Source organism: Populus euphratica, unplaced genomic scaffold (genome assembly GCF_000495115.2).
Source record: "Populus euphratica unplaced genomic scaffold, PopEup_1.0 scaffold8.1, whole genome shotgun sequence".
NCBI classification, from domain to species: Eukaryota; Viridiplantae; Streptophyta; class Magnoliopsida; order Malpighiales; family Salicaceae; genus Populus; species Populus euphratica.
This window is the reverse complement of record NW_011499855.1, coordinates 244279-258867: the sequence shown is the minus strand read 5'-3', so window position 1 is coordinate 258867 and position 14589 is coordinate 244279. Positions and strand designations below refer to the sequence as shown.

General features: G+C 36.1%; 3 protein-coding genes across 6 annotated transcripts; 2 read left to right on the top strand and 1 right to left on the bottom strand.

The window, feature by feature from the left end:
* Positions 1-1375: 1375 nt before the first annotated feature.
* LOC105122807 (uncharacterized) lies at positions 1376-4980 on the bottom strand. Of its 3 annotated transcripts, none has more exons than XM_011022104.1 (8): positions 4408-4980; positions 3998-4279; positions 3659-3718; positions 3345-3554; positions 2947-3065; positions 2753-2880; positions 2225-2349; positions 1376-2144 (listed from the first exon to the last, which is right to left on the bottom strand). In XM_011022104.1, exons 1-8 carry the CDS (start codon positions 4621-4623, stop codon positions 1983-1985), a joined length of 1302 nt encoding a protein of 433 aa, XP_011020406.1. In that variant the 5' UTR covers positions 4624-4980; the 3' UTR covers positions 1376-1982. The 3 variants fall into 3 exon arrangements, with proteins under 3 accessions (XP_011020406.1, XP_011020407.1, XP_011020408.1); XM_011022105.1 differs by having other exon boundaries at positions 2783-2880; positions 4408-4972; XM_011022106.1 differs by having other exon boundaries at positions 3998-4315; positions 4408-4613.
* An 873-nt stretch (positions 4981-5853) lies between these two features.
* LAF3 (Amidohydrolase family) lies at positions 5854-13435 on the top strand. 2 transcript variants are annotated; one of them, XM_011022102.1, is made up of 15 exons: positions 5854-6062; positions 6147-6313; positions 6460-6561; positions 6670-6742; positions 7081-7187; positions 7279-7402; positions 8454-8648; positions 9329-9414; positions 9501-9608; positions 11076-11171; positions 11282-11380; positions 11520-11594; positions 12075-12206; positions 12341-12456; positions 13066-13435. In XM_011022102.1, exons 1-15 carry the CDS (start codon positions 5987-5989, stop codon positions 13235-13237), a joined length of 1728 nt encoding a protein of 575 aa, XP_011020404.1. In that variant the 5' UTR covers positions 5854-5986; the 3' UTR covers positions 13238-13435. The 2 variants fall into 2 exon arrangements, with proteins under 2 accessions (XP_011020404.1, XP_011020405.1); XM_011022103.1 differs by lacking the exon at positions 5854-6062 and having other exon boundaries at positions 6224-6313; positions 6470-6561.
* A 52-nt stretch (positions 13436-13487) lies between these two features.
* LOC105123152 (uncharacterized) lies at positions 13488-14508 on the top strand. The gene is made up of 3 exons (XM_011022663.1): positions 13488-13676; positions 13979-14126; positions 14249-14508. The coding sequence occupies exons 1-3, from the start codon at positions 13488-13490 to the stop codon at positions 14506-14508; spliced, it is 597 nt and encodes a 198-aa protein (XP_011020965.1).
* The last annotated feature ends 81 nt before the right edge of the window (positions 14509-14589 follow it).

Genomic DNA, 14589 nt, shown 5'->3' with positions numbered 1-14589 from the left:
TGGGTTGAATGTAGTTTAAAATTAAATATATTAAATTAGATTTGATTTAGTAAAATAAAAAAAATATTTTTTATTTTTATAATTATATTTTATTAAAAAACTAATATTTAATGTCACAGTTCAGATTTAAATACATTAAACTAGATCTAATTTAGTAAAATAAAAAAATATTTTTTATTTTTAATTATATTTTATTTGAAAAATTATGATTTTAAAAAATTAAATTTTACCTAATATTGCCGCGCGCTTAAGAAACTAAAAAAACTATATTCATTATTTAGATAATGTATTTCATTTATAATAAAAATGTAAAAATAATAAAAATTATTTTATATAAAATATTATTTATTTCATAATATAATAGTAGTATTTACATTTATAATATTTAAATTAAAAATCATCAATATATATACATGTTTAAAAATTATTTTATAATCTTAATTTAAAAAATATTCTATTAATTAAATATATTAAATTATTTTTTATTCAACCTTAATTTTAACATAAAAATATATATTCTTAAATTAATAATAATTTTTATAAAATATTTTTTTTAGATTATAACTATAACAACCAATACCAAAAAGTAGATAAAAAAAATGTCGGCCAGCTAGAATGAGATTATCATAGCTAGCAGTGGGGCTTTGATATTGTATGGCCCAGATCATATGGAAACATTGACGATGGAGGAAGGAGTCTCCTTCGCCATTGGCTAGCAGTGGGGCTTTGATATTGTAGGGCCCAGATCATATGGAAACATTGACGATGGAGGAAGGAGTCTCCTTCGCCATTGATTTTGATTTGAGGTAGGAATGTTTAAAATTTATTTTTAATATTAATATATTAAAATATTTTAAAAAATATCCGATTAACTGAATATATTGGAGTAATTTTTACGGATGCAGGAGCCACGGGTTGAAGGTTTTGAAAAACAAAAATGCTTAAAACATGTACAGGAATGATATGCCAAGGCAATGAATTTACGGATACGGGAGATTCTTTGAATTTGCTCCCTCTTTTTCTGTGGTTGCGGAGTTTTTTCAAGATGAAAATCATTTTTAACAAAATAAAAATAAAAATTTGAACTTTAATTCCAGGGGCGGCAATGATTAGGGATGTTGACCAGCAGTATCAGAAAATCGGTTTTCTCTGTTCTGGCAGGCGAAGCCCCAAATCAGAGGGTCACCGAGTTCATCCACCATGCTAGGCGGGTGTGTCGTATAACTCGGCCACAAACAATTCATTTCAGCTGATAAGTTTCGCGGTTCGGATGCAACACAACCCATCAGGCTTTTTCTGAATTTAAATTCAATAATTTAGATTTTAAAAACATAATTTATAATTTATCAAGTTGCAAGGAAGAAGAAGGAGATTCTGATCGCATGAAAAACATGCATGATGTCTTATTAGCCATTGCCAATCACTACATTACAGGAGTGTCCGCTTTCGAAAGAGACAGCGCATGACGATAACCATACGCGTATAATTACATCTGCATGTGCAGAAGAGCACTAGAAGCCTAATCACAAGCGGGGACTACAAACAAGAGGCACCATGCATTTAAATTTATATATCATGCTCGGTTTCTCTATCAAGTGCTCTTCATCAGTATACAATGCATGTTTGTGGCACTCTGGCTAGCTAGATCTTTTGTAATATTCAGATGAGTTGCAAGCTACCTCCTTCAAAATGTAATCTGTTCCCAGTTTGATTGGGGAGCTGAACCTCTCCCTCATGAGAACCAGAGCAGAGAAATTGAGGCCCAAGTTGGAAGTTGAAACACCAGCTTATAAATTCTGTTGTCTAAGGTTCCGAGGGTGCTTGTCGTGTAATAAGCAATGTAGACCTTTGTTAAATTCCCTTCTCGTGGACATGCAGAAACAAATCTAACAAACCAATGTTTTCCTAGCTCATATTTGCTTGCCGTGTGTGCTGGAATTTGAAGCTTTGCTGCCTTGCTGTCTGATATGATGCTCTAGCCTCTAGTATGGTTCAGAGTTATTCCGAAGAAAAGTTCCAGAATGCGAGGGCTTGCTCCAACCTTCCTCCATTGAAATGAGGTTAAGGCGCATCATCAGTTTCTCCCCAGCATCGTCCTCCAAGCTGCTTAATTCACTGGATGCTTGCTTTCGTAAGGAAGAACCCTGCAATGCCAATTCAATTAGGTTATTATGTATTTTTTTAAGAGATTAACATCCGATCGCATCCCACATAGAAATCATACCTTTCTGTCCTGATACAACTTGAGATAATGCAGGGATTGCTCATAAAGTCCACAGTGGTAAAGAAGAACACTGTAATCTCTTAATTCCTTGGGATCAAATTCCAGGAGTATTAGACGCTCACATGCTGCAACAAAAGCAACAAATTCCTCATGGATACAGGTATAAAAGTTGTGAAGAGGATCTTTCTCTGTGTTTAATTATGTGAGACAACATTGCACAAATATGAATCAGAACCACCTAAGAAAACCTTCATCCTTACTGAATAAAATGATTGATAATTGAACAAATATTATGATATCATGCACCAGAATCAACGAGAATCCAATGCAAAATCATAGAAAGGATTCACCTTCATCTTTACTGAATAAAATGATACCACCAGAATCAATGGGAATCCAATGCAAAATCATAACAAGGACTCACGTGAAAGCATGCCCAACAAGCAAAAAATGAGCACAAGCCAAACACCTCAAGTCCCAGTTCCCTTCTAGCTGGGACATCGATGGTAAAAAGGAAAAAGAATTTACCAAAAATAACACCATCGTATACATGCGTACCAGATAATGCAAGCCTTAAGTCCCCCAAATGCAAATTCGTCAAAGTGCCACGGTCCAACTTACGGTGAGTGGACTTTGCAGATTCAAGCTGAAAGCCACTACAATAAACAGAAATTTCAAATCATGGATACCTTTCTAAAGCATGCATACACCATAGGCAATACCTTTCTTCAACAACGTTTGATCTATCAGTACAAAGGACTGCATGCACAGCCCTCAAGAATAAACTCTTAGTCTGATCATGTTGAAAGGGCCAGAAAGCCTCCTTTACATTTTTCAAAATCTGCACAAATGGCACAATCCAAAGACAAAATAAAAAATCAAGCTAGGAATGCCAAATTATAAAATGAAGCAGGAAGACTCATACATAACCTGATGTACTCAAGACATTCACCAAAATAAAAACACATCACATGTCCTACCTCAAATTAACAGCATATGAAAGGAACTGCTGGAAACAAACCCATTAAGATTAACAGTATGAAATTGTATTAGGCTCTGCAATGACAACGGTGGCTCAATTATATGCTCTCCCGTGACAACAGAAAATCACACAACTCACCTCCTCCAACAGAGTTTGCACTGTCAATATGTGTGGATGATCAGACTCTGCACTTTTCTGCTTATGATAGCCCCTTGGAAGACCATAACGGTCATGTGGGAAGAAAATCTCACAATCAAAGTCCAAAAGGCTCCAAAATCGAAGCACTTTCAGGATTTCAGAGTATATAAGTGCAAGCATATAAGCAGAACCTGATTGATATGTCAAAACCTGCTCAATATATTAAAATTAAAACACAGTTCAAACCCTTTCCAGTAGATAACACTGTCTAGCAGCAAATCTGAAACTAAAAGCTAGAAGGCGAAATTCCGTACAGCATGAAGATACAAAGGATGTGGCTCCAATCTACTTATCACATTGCTCCTTTGGAAATCCTGATTAGAAGAACCACATCGCATAAATCCATAGTTCAATAGCACTAAAGGGCAGGAAATTAACTTAAAAAATGAAACCAACAAAATCTATTCCAAAAATTCTTTCTTTAAGTTACAAGCAGTGGGGTTTCTATGGCTTCCTTTGGACAGCAACAACTAGTCCTCCACTGCTTGTAGCTGGCCACGCCTAGTAACACCAGCTCTTGGATTGAAATAGGGCTCAATCAGACCACAAGGAAAAAAAAATAGTTCTACAACAAATTAGTTGTCTTTCCGTACCTTTTCGACATACAAGAACTTGTACAGACTATCCAAAAGGGCCTCTGGCGATGCCCTCAAAACCTTACCGCTTCTACAAAACTCCATGGTAAGATCAAACAGTCTTTCAATATAAGGATCCACAGGGAGAGGAAGTGAAGACTGTGACATCAGAGCAAAATCCTCAGCTGATATATAAATAGCTGTTTTCGCCAAATCAACACGTCTGTTGATGCTAATGCTAACTTCCCTCTCAATACGTGATAACCCTTTAATTTGTGACATGAAATTTTGCCTTGCTTCCTACATAATCAACAGCTGATCATCTCAGAACTCTCACTGGATTAAAAAACAAAAAAAATGGGTTCTTAAATTTGAACAAAGTTATATCGAGGATGAAATCAAAAGGGATTGACGACGACGACGATTACTCTGGCATGAGTGGTGTCAACTCCAGAAGAATCCAGGGCATCATGCAAAGCAAACTTGAAGTCAGGTGTTACTGGTGGTGGAAGTTCTGATTCCCTTCCGCGGCAGACCACACGACAAGGAGGAGGAAGGAAGGATTGGTATTTTGAATACTTTGAAGGAGAAGGAGACGAGTTCAGCCATGGGTATGATGATACAATTGCAACTGCTGAAGCCATGGTTTTGGGTTATCTACCTTCCTTTCTTGAGAGGGATAAGACAAAGATTATAGGGAGGGATGTAACTGCTGGGGTACCTAAATAGTAGCGGGCCATTTCAATTATTCACGTTTGTTCTTATCTCACCTTCCCATAAATCTTCCATCACTTTCTAAAGCCGATCCCAGCAGAAGATTGTTCCAGACAAGAGGACTCACTATGATTCTTTTTTAAATCGATTTACTAATCTTTTATATTGCTTCTTCATTTGAGTTTTGTGTCATCATCTTAGAAAAATTATCAACCGTATTTTAGAAGAATCTCGGTGGGGTGGGGTGCTTTGTTTCTTCTTAATCTTTTATGTGGCCTTTTCTGCACAAAAAAGGCAACCATTTTACACACGCACACACCCCCTACACACAAGTTGAGAGAGAGAGAGAGAGTGCCTTCGTCTTGTTCACTGGATTGATTGATACTCCCATGGGCGGAGCTGGAATGACATAACAGGGAGGGTCAAAAGTCAAGATATAATTTATTATTAGAAAATTTATTTATTTAAAATAAAAATATATTATATTATTTCATATTTAAACACTAAAAATACAAAACTTTAAAATATTCTTGCCTCCCCTGGTTCCGCCACTGGTCATACTCCGCCTGCCATGCCACAGGGAGGAAAGGAAGAAGAAGCAGAGCACATCCTAACAGCTCCATGAAAAACAAGAAGACCCGGCCTCCTTTCTCTCCGTGAATCCTGCTTTCAATCTTCCTTTCCATCACCATGAAAAACAAGAAGATATAATTTTTTTTTTATTTTTTTAACCATTTAACAGGTGGTAGAGTTAAAATAGCGTGGAATCAAGGATTTACTCTCTTGTGATCTTAGATTTAAATTATGTGATTGTTAATATAATAATTATTATAAATTAAAGATTATATAATTATTAATTTTAAGATTAGTTAAAATCTGGACATTCATACTAAAAAAAAATATAATTTTTCAACGCGACAGTCATGACATGTGTTTCTTAATTTCAACGATGATTGATTAGCTATTAAAATGCCATCAAATCACATTATGATATTGATGTGATGTTTAAAAATAATATTGAGATAATATATACTTACTATTTTGAAATAAAATAAATAAAAATAAATAAAATGTTTTTTTTATACTATTTTAAAATGATATAAATTTATTTTAAAATTATCATAAAAATGATTTATGATTTTAACATGAGAAATTTATTTGTTTACTTGTTCAGGATAACAAGAGTGAAAAACGCTGCCTTGTTTTACATTCTGTCTTCCTCTAGCTCTGCTGAGTATGAGCGTGAACTGAGCGAGAAGAAAAAAGAAGGAACAAGCACTAGCGAGGAGCGGCATGAACCGCTACACGGTCCTTTCCGCCATTCTCGTTCTTGCCATTGCCGTTCTCTCTCTGAACATACCACCGCAAGGTGAGCACTCTCCTCTCTCTATCTTTCTCTGTTTTTTTTTTTTTTTTTACAAGTTGTTTTCTTAGAAACTGTTTTATTGAAAAGATTGGTTAAGTTTGGGATTGAAAAGATTATCAACGAAGAAATTAGCGGCGGATCTTATAGTGAAGAATGCTGTTATCTTCACTAGTGACGCTTCTATGCCTGTCGCCGATTCTATGGCTATTCAAAACGGCAGGATTCTTCGCGTTGGCAATTATTCGTCTCTGCAGGTTAGCCCCCCACCCCTTTTCTTTTTTGAATTACTGAACAAATTAGCGTGAAAATTTAATTTTGGAAGTGCAAATATTTTTGAAAGTATTTGTTTGCTTTTTTTTTTTGGAATTTAAAAAATTAATTATATATTAACAAAATGTAGGATTTGGTAGGGGGTGGAACTAAAGAGTTGAATGTTGAAGGAAAAGTTTTGGTCCCTGGATTTATTGATTCTCATGTCCACTTCATTTCCGGTGGACTTCAGGTACTGTACTAAATCGCCTGGATTATAAAATGTTTGTAATTTATGCTTTGAGTTTTGTGATTCTTGTTTGTTTAGATTATTTGACTATATTTTATCAATGAAAAACAGATGGGGCGTGTGGAGCTGCGAGGTGTAAATCAGAAGGAAGAGTTTGTGAGAAGGGTTAAAGAAGCTGCAGGAAGTAATTTCCATGCTTGCTTAAGAAAATGCTGTGATTTCTGTGGATTGTAAATAAGCTTGTTGGGTTTATGGTTGATTTTGGATTGTCCAATTTGTTTGTTAACGTGTAGAAGGATTAGTGAGTCTAATGGAAATGTTAAATCAATAATCATGTTTTAAAGTACATTTATTGTTACCTGTAGAGTGATGAATTGCAGTTTTTCTACGTAAGGATAGCTGTCTAGAAGGTGAATCCATGTAAGAGGGATTAGAGATTATGTGACTGGGATGATTCACCTTTTAATTTGTTGAATCTTAGAATTCTTTTTGACGTGATTGTGTGCAAACAAACTGTTTCAGATGTAAAACAAGGTTCCTGGGTGTTGGGTGGTGGATGGAACAATGATTTGTGGGGAGGAGAATTACCAATGGCTTCTTGGCTTGATGATTTTACAGCAGATAATCCTGTGAGAAGCCCTAACTTAATTGAGGTTTATTACTTTTATGAATATTAGCATTCACAATCTCATGTTCTTTACTTAAGATATGGTTCTACAGGTTTGGTTAACAAGGATGGATGGTCATATGGGCTTGGCTAACTCATTGGCACTGAAATTGGCTGGTATTAATAATTCATCGAATGATCCCAATGGTGGAACCATTGCAAAATCTACCCATGGAGGTATGGTTAGTTCTGTCACCCTGTAATGACGCTTCAGAAATGCATGAAGTACTTTTGATTTACTTCATAGCTGCATGCCGAGCCCTTCACTGTCTGTGCAATATTGGCTGATATTACCGAGAGGTTTTGGGTGTGTTTAGTAAATAGAAAACAGTTCTCCTTTTCCATTTCCAATTTTCCTTTTGTAATAGAAAATTGGAAAACATGTTCATTTATTGAAAACAAAAACAAATTTTTGCATCGAAAAAAAATAAATCAAGATTACAACTATTTTTCGGAAAAAATCAAAACCAAAATTTATAATAGTCATCTTAATATTTTGTATTTGGGATAATCTAATTGTAAAATATAAAAGAAAATATTTTTTTTCATTGCTAAAAAATGCTTATATATAAAAGAAAAAAAAATGTAATGTTCATGTATTTTCTTTTTTTGGAGGAAAACTTGTAAAGAAATATTATGGAGAACCTCTAAAATATGTGTTACAAACTTTGTGTAAATTTGAAAAACTAGTTTTCCTAGTTTTCTGAATAGAGAAATATTACATTTGAATCGTAAGTTCTAGTTTTCTTTTTTTGACTCTAGTTTTGCAAAAAATAATAATAAAAAAATAGAGTATCACTCTGTTTCTGAACAACCCCTTGGTGTCTGATTTACCTATGGAGGTTATATTTAACTTTTGTTGATACCTTTGGATTCAAACTTAGTTCTTATCTACCTTTACTCTGTGCTAAGTGCAGCTGCACATAAATCTCAGTCCTCTCTGCAATTCTTGTGTGTTTATAGACATCATGTGTGACTTGTACAGAGGGCCAGGGTTTATGCAGTCGCAACTGCACAAGGAATCTCTCTTTACCCTTTGGGGAGGGGAGTGTAGGGTAGGGTGCATCTTGACTGAAATGCACTGCAAAAGAAATGAGTGTCATATATCCGGTAATAATTTGGAATGTATGCAATCTCTGATTGGAACTTTATTGTAGATTTTGTTGCAATTTTAAATATTTAGTTTCTAATTTGCTTGCTAATTATCTTTGTCAATATCATCATGCAGAACCTACAGGATTGTTGATTGATGCTGCAATGAAACTTGTCCTCCCCTCGATTCCAGAGGTCTCAGTGGATGAAAGGAGGGAGGCTTTTCTGAGAGCCAGCAACCTTGCCTTGACGAGGGGTGTGACAACTGTTGTTGATTTTGGGCGATATTTTCCTGGAGCAGGCGTCGAACATTCCTGGGAGGATCTTTCAGGTTCAACTACAACTTCTGGAGTGTTGGATGCCTGTGGAATTGAATTATATAATTGCATTTTATTCTGGATCATCCCTTGAAGATGGAACATTGTTTTTAGAAAAAAATGGTTCCATTATTGTGCCTACAATTTACTGACGTGGATTGTGATCTGCAAAGGAGATTTTTACCTTTCTTATTGGGAACAAAAATGATAGATCCAATAAAAACTGATATAAAAATAGTGCACAATATAATGGAAAGGGCCATTAATTGGTTGCACATGTCTTGTTCCTTTCTTTCATCTATATAAGAGTAGGACCCTGTCTGGCGTTTCATTTGCAAGAACGCCATGTTTGATTTATTTTCAAATTTCTTTCTCATAAAACTTGTTTCTGAAAATGAGGCTGGAATGGTTCTGAAAGAGCTTTTCCTTGTTTATATGAGAGTTTGTTCCTCTATATATTCTACTAAATACTGATTTTTTATTGAAAATTTTCGGAAAAACTAATCCTTAACTTTTTGTTTTTCTGTTGTCAAGTTTCGGAAAAGAAAAGAAATTTCTCTGCAGAAAAAGGAATGATATGGATCAAAGAACACTGGATCTTCCATTTGGTTCCTTTGTATGGACACTTAAGGCAAAATTATAATGCCTTTGAATTTCCTGTTCCTTTACCTGATTCTTTTTGTCGTTTCAACAGATGTTTATCAATGGGCTGATTCTTCTGGGAAGATGATTATTAGGGTTTGCTTATTTTTTCCAATGGAAACATGGTCTCGGCTTCTTGTATGGATTCTATTTTTACCCACAGCTGGTGTTCTAGTTTTCTCTCTATTTTTGCCCTTATTTATGAAGGTCTTGTTCACTCTCAGGAGCTTATCAAGAAGACAGGACGAGTACTTAGCAATTGGATTTATTTGGGTGGTGTTAAGGCATTTGCTGATGGATCTTTAGGTTCCAATAGTGCATTTTTCTTTGAGGTGAGGATTAAAATACTTTGTTTCCACTCATGTTTTATTTTGATTTTGTCAGGTTTGAGGTCTTAAATTCCCTGGCCTAATATATGGCACTGATGTCTGCTGCAACTATTTTAGTGTGTAGAGCAAGATGAGATGAACTTGGAAATTCTTCCAGATAACTTAATCTTATCCTGTTTGATTTGTATACAAGGACACGGTGTGATATTGGAAAGATGGATTTATCATTTCCTTCCTATTCTTCCTTTGTCTGGTCTAGCTGGGTAAGGCATGAATGGGGAATGGGTGACTGTGCTAAGATTTAATGCAAACACATTGAGAGAATACTCAGTTTTTGGATTAGGAAATGATGCATGTAAGGCATCTAATAACCATGTTTCTTGTTGGTATAAGTTGCCTTAGCCTGTGATGTATAGCACACAAACAGGAGGATAGGGAGAAACTCACTTGTTGTTACACAAGTGACATAATAATAATAATTAAAAAAAAAACATTGGTTGTTGAATAAGATCCACACATGTTAGCATATGTTAGGAAAACAAAATATCTGTGAATGGCAAAGAAGTTCAGTTTGCTGTTAATTTTGAAGCTCTGAATTTCATTGTATGTCGAAAGGATCACCGCATTTGGTTGTCTTATGCTTAACCCTTGTTTACCAGATTTTCCTGCTGCCATTACCATGAAATTTATTTTCTGAAACCACTTCTAGTTTGTCCTTTTCTCACCAATGTTTGTCTTAGTTCCCAGCCAAAAGAAGAAAGGTGAATGACCTGATCTTTTTTGTTCATACTTGATATTATCTCCCTTTGATTTTTTCCCATTTCTCAGATTAAGTTATTATTATTTTTCCTGTGATATGGTATTTATGAACTCTACTTTTCTTTTATAGGGCTAAGGAATTCTTTCCAATTATCAAAACTCTTATAGACAGAATTCTAAACTAGCTACCTTTCCTTTTCCAAAGCAGTATATAAAATGCCATCTACAAACTTAGCAAGCAAAGGAAAAAAGAAAAGAAAAGAAAAACTATGAACTGTGCAGTTATTTGAGCTTGGAAAATGCCTTTGCCAAACTGCTTTGTACTTTATGTAGCCTCAAGCAAGCCTTTGCCTGTTTGTATCTGTGGTTAATGCTCAAAAGGTGAAGGGTTTTAAAGTTGATAATGCAACTCATTATCGAATTTCAATTGCTTATTATAATGGAGAGATTGAATTTTATTCACGGATGCCGCTAAGGGGGTTGACTTTTTCTCCAAACAATCTAAAAATATAGATCCTGTGGCTAAGATCCTTATTTCTTCTCGTGAAAGGCCTGTTTGAAGTTGGTGAGCCCAAAATAAGTTGGTACCCTATGTGTTTTGTAATTAGTTAGTGGAGCGTGTGAAACTTGGGTGTCTGTATTTGAATTTGAGCAATTTTTTTTCCTTTCATTTCAATCAATTGTCCAGTAACAAGTTTTTCCAATTTCTAGCCATACGCTGATGAGCCTCACAACTATGGCTTACAAGTGACTGATCTGGAGAGTCTTTTCAACATGACAGCAGCATCTGATAAACTTGGACTTCAGGTGTGGCCTTGTCCTATCACAGCACCTGAACATGCCTGTATCTGTATACACGTTCACTGCTTTCATTTCTATCCAGTAAGTTTCAAGGTTTACTTCAAAATTTGTTTCAGGTAGCAATTCATGCTATAGGTGATCGAGCAAATGAGATGGTCCTGGAGATGTACAGATCAGTTGCTTTAACAAATGGAATGAGAGATAGAAGATTTAGGGTAAAGTTCATAGCTCAAAATGAAAAAGGCTCCCCTAAGGATTAACTTGTTCTCTCCTTAGAATGTTAAGGCAGCAGAATATCATTTCCAATTAACATTCACTCATTGTTGCTTTTCATGATGGACAAAAATATTTCAGATCGAGCATGCCCAGCATCTGGCACCTGGAATGGCTGCCAGATTTGGTGAGCAAGGGGTTGTTGCTTCAGTGCAGGTTTTCCATCAATTTATCCTTCTGCTTTCAATTGTTTATATTAAGTTTTGTCGATTGAATTAGGAAGTGAAAGGGTATTGCTTGAGGTGAAAGGGGCTGTTTTGTGGCTTAAAATTGAGAATTAGTTAACTAAAGGGCTAAGAGCGGATGGTAATGGGAGTTCCACATTTACAAGATAACAAGGATGTGATGTAGTTTAATTTGTCAGTAGAAATAAAGCCGGAAAAATATGCAATCCATTTGCTTTCCATGGTTGTGAAAAGCACCAATAGCATTTTAAGAAGATGAAGTGACAATTGCAATTAGCTACTAGAATATTGTCTCATTCAAGCACTGGTATTGGGTTCATACTTTATACCATTATATTAGAATAGCTAAGGTTCATTCCCCACGACCCCCCCTCTTCTCCTTTCTTCCCTCCATTTTTCTGGTGAGAGTTTTACTGTTTCATGACATGAATCATATGATAATAATCAACAGCCAGATCACCTTCTTGATGATGCTGATTCCGCTGAAAAAAAGCTTGGGGTGGATAGGGCCCAGCAGGGATCTTACCTTTTCCACTCGCTTCTTGCTAGCAATGCTCGGTTGGCTTTGGGTTCTGACTGGCCTGTAAGTATTATAGAACTATAGTATCTGTTCTGAATGGTGTATTTGCTTCAGTTAAACTGTCTTCTTAAGATCACAATATCTGTTCTGAGCAGTGTACTTGGCAAAATTCCTGAAAAATATTAATGTTGTTTCAGGTTGCAAACATAAATCCTGTAGGAAGCATCAAAACAGCAATAAAAAGAATACCCCATGGCTGGAAAAATGCTTGGATGTCATCTGAATGCCTTTCACTGAATGATGCATTAATTGCGTAAGCAATACTGAAATATTATCTCCTAATACTTATCTCCTTTTTGATGTGCTATGCTTGTCTGTTCTGATTTATTAAGTATATAGAGGAAGTTTACTTCTTCTTTTTTGGTTTGCTAGATATTGTGTGTTGGAACTGGAATTTTTATGCTTGTGGATCCTAATGACCCAGTCAGTAAGCATATTTAACAGAGGCGCATCCTTGATGGCGCTTCGTAGCAGATTAATATCTAGAACTGTTTTAGTAGAAAAAGATCATCACTGCTGAATGCCTTGAACAAGGTGGTTAAATTTAGCAGTTCAATTCAGTGGCCAACTATTGTTTGGATGCGCATGTTTTGGTTTTGCTATCTTTTTAGTATTTGGAGTTCTCGCTTTCTTGTGCAAGCATGCTCAGTGTCTTTCTTCAAATGTGCTTGCCTACGGCATATTTTTTCTTCTTAAAGCTCTGATTTGTCCTAAGCTTTTGTTTGTTTTTCACTCTGGTTTATTTTATAGTCATCAGCGTGGGTTGTGTTGCTCTATCAGAAACTTTTGTCCATCCTTGACAACTTTTATCTAACTTTGTTACTACGATTTCACCTGTGAACTCACACGATCACCATGGCAGGCACACTATTTCAGCTGCCTATGCATGCTTTCTGGACAATGAATTGGGATCCTTATCCCCTGGAAAACTGGCAGATTTTGTCATTCTGTCCGCCAGTACATTGGATGACTTGGCCGAAGGATCCGTGACAGTTGAGGCCACATATGTTGCTGGTGTACAAGCATATCCTTGAAAGTGTATAGCATCATATCGTAGGCAAAGAAATTCTTATCGAGACGGGACCTGGTAAATTAGGGCATTGCTCAGTAGCATCTTTTAAGGGGGATGAAGACCATGGTGCAAAGCAAAATGTCATATGATTGATGATATAAGGTGTTTGTAATTAATGATCTCCTTGTATGCGTATTCCTCACTGTTTCAGACTCAATTTCCAAAGGCAACCCCTTGCTTCCCTATCTTTACAGAAACACCATGCAAGGCCGATGAATACCCAGATCCAAATCTTTCTTAGGCGTAACGAAGCTTACGTTGCCATCGAATCGTGCCTTGGTTCCAAGTCCACTGATCACGCTCACGCTGCGCATCTCAATGGTGCACCTGGTAAGAAGTCACAATCTCTTGTCTTCGGCATCGATGAGAACGAGGTTTTGGTTCATGTGTTTGATGTCGAGGTTAAGTTGTTTTCTTTTCATCCATCACCCCTCAAACCAAGTCATTTTAATAAAGAAAGCACAAAACATTTTTATTAAAAAACACTTCGATTTAGCGATTGCGCTTTCGGTAGCTTCCTTCAGTGAAACAGATTAGAGTTTCAGTGAATAATAGTGAAGGACTACCTTCGACACACAAAGACCTCTTATTGAACCCAAAAAAATAAAATATAGGAATACTCGAAGTTTGTGATGAGAGAGGGCGAGGAAATCGAAGCTCGAAACTGAAAACTCGGGCTTTATACTAATAATCCGAGTGATAGTTTGTGGAGCTACGGGGGCAACTTGTGGAGCCATGTAGTTTTTATCATCCAGCAACTTTTGATACCACTGCAATTGATACAAAGGAGGAGGAGATCATCAGTGAACTGGTCGCATCCAGGGAAGGGAAAGAGTACAATGCAAAGACTGGTAAAGAGTTATCTTCTTCTCTATGGACCATGCAAAGACCGGTAAATCGAGCATGATTAAGGACAATACGCTTTGCTAAGAAAGCTTTTGACTGATGTATCAAGGCTATTGTTTTCATTGAGGATATTGGTTGCTCGCTCGATCTTACGGGGCAAAGATCGAAAGTCGAAAGGCTCAAAAAATCATAAAGACACTTGATCCAGCTTTCATTAGAAGAGGTAGAATGGACCAGCACGTTGAGCTGTCACATTGCAAACTCGAGGGATTCAAGATTTTGGCAAAGACTTGTTTGCATATTGAATCGCATGCTTTGTTTGATAAGATCAAGGCATTGTTACAAGAAATTGACAGGACTCCTGCTGATGCTGTGGAATATTTTTAACGCCGAACTGGCTTAAAAACAAGGTAGAAGAGCTGATGTTGAAACTGGCTTGCGAGTCCGATTCAAGCTCTCAAAAAACAA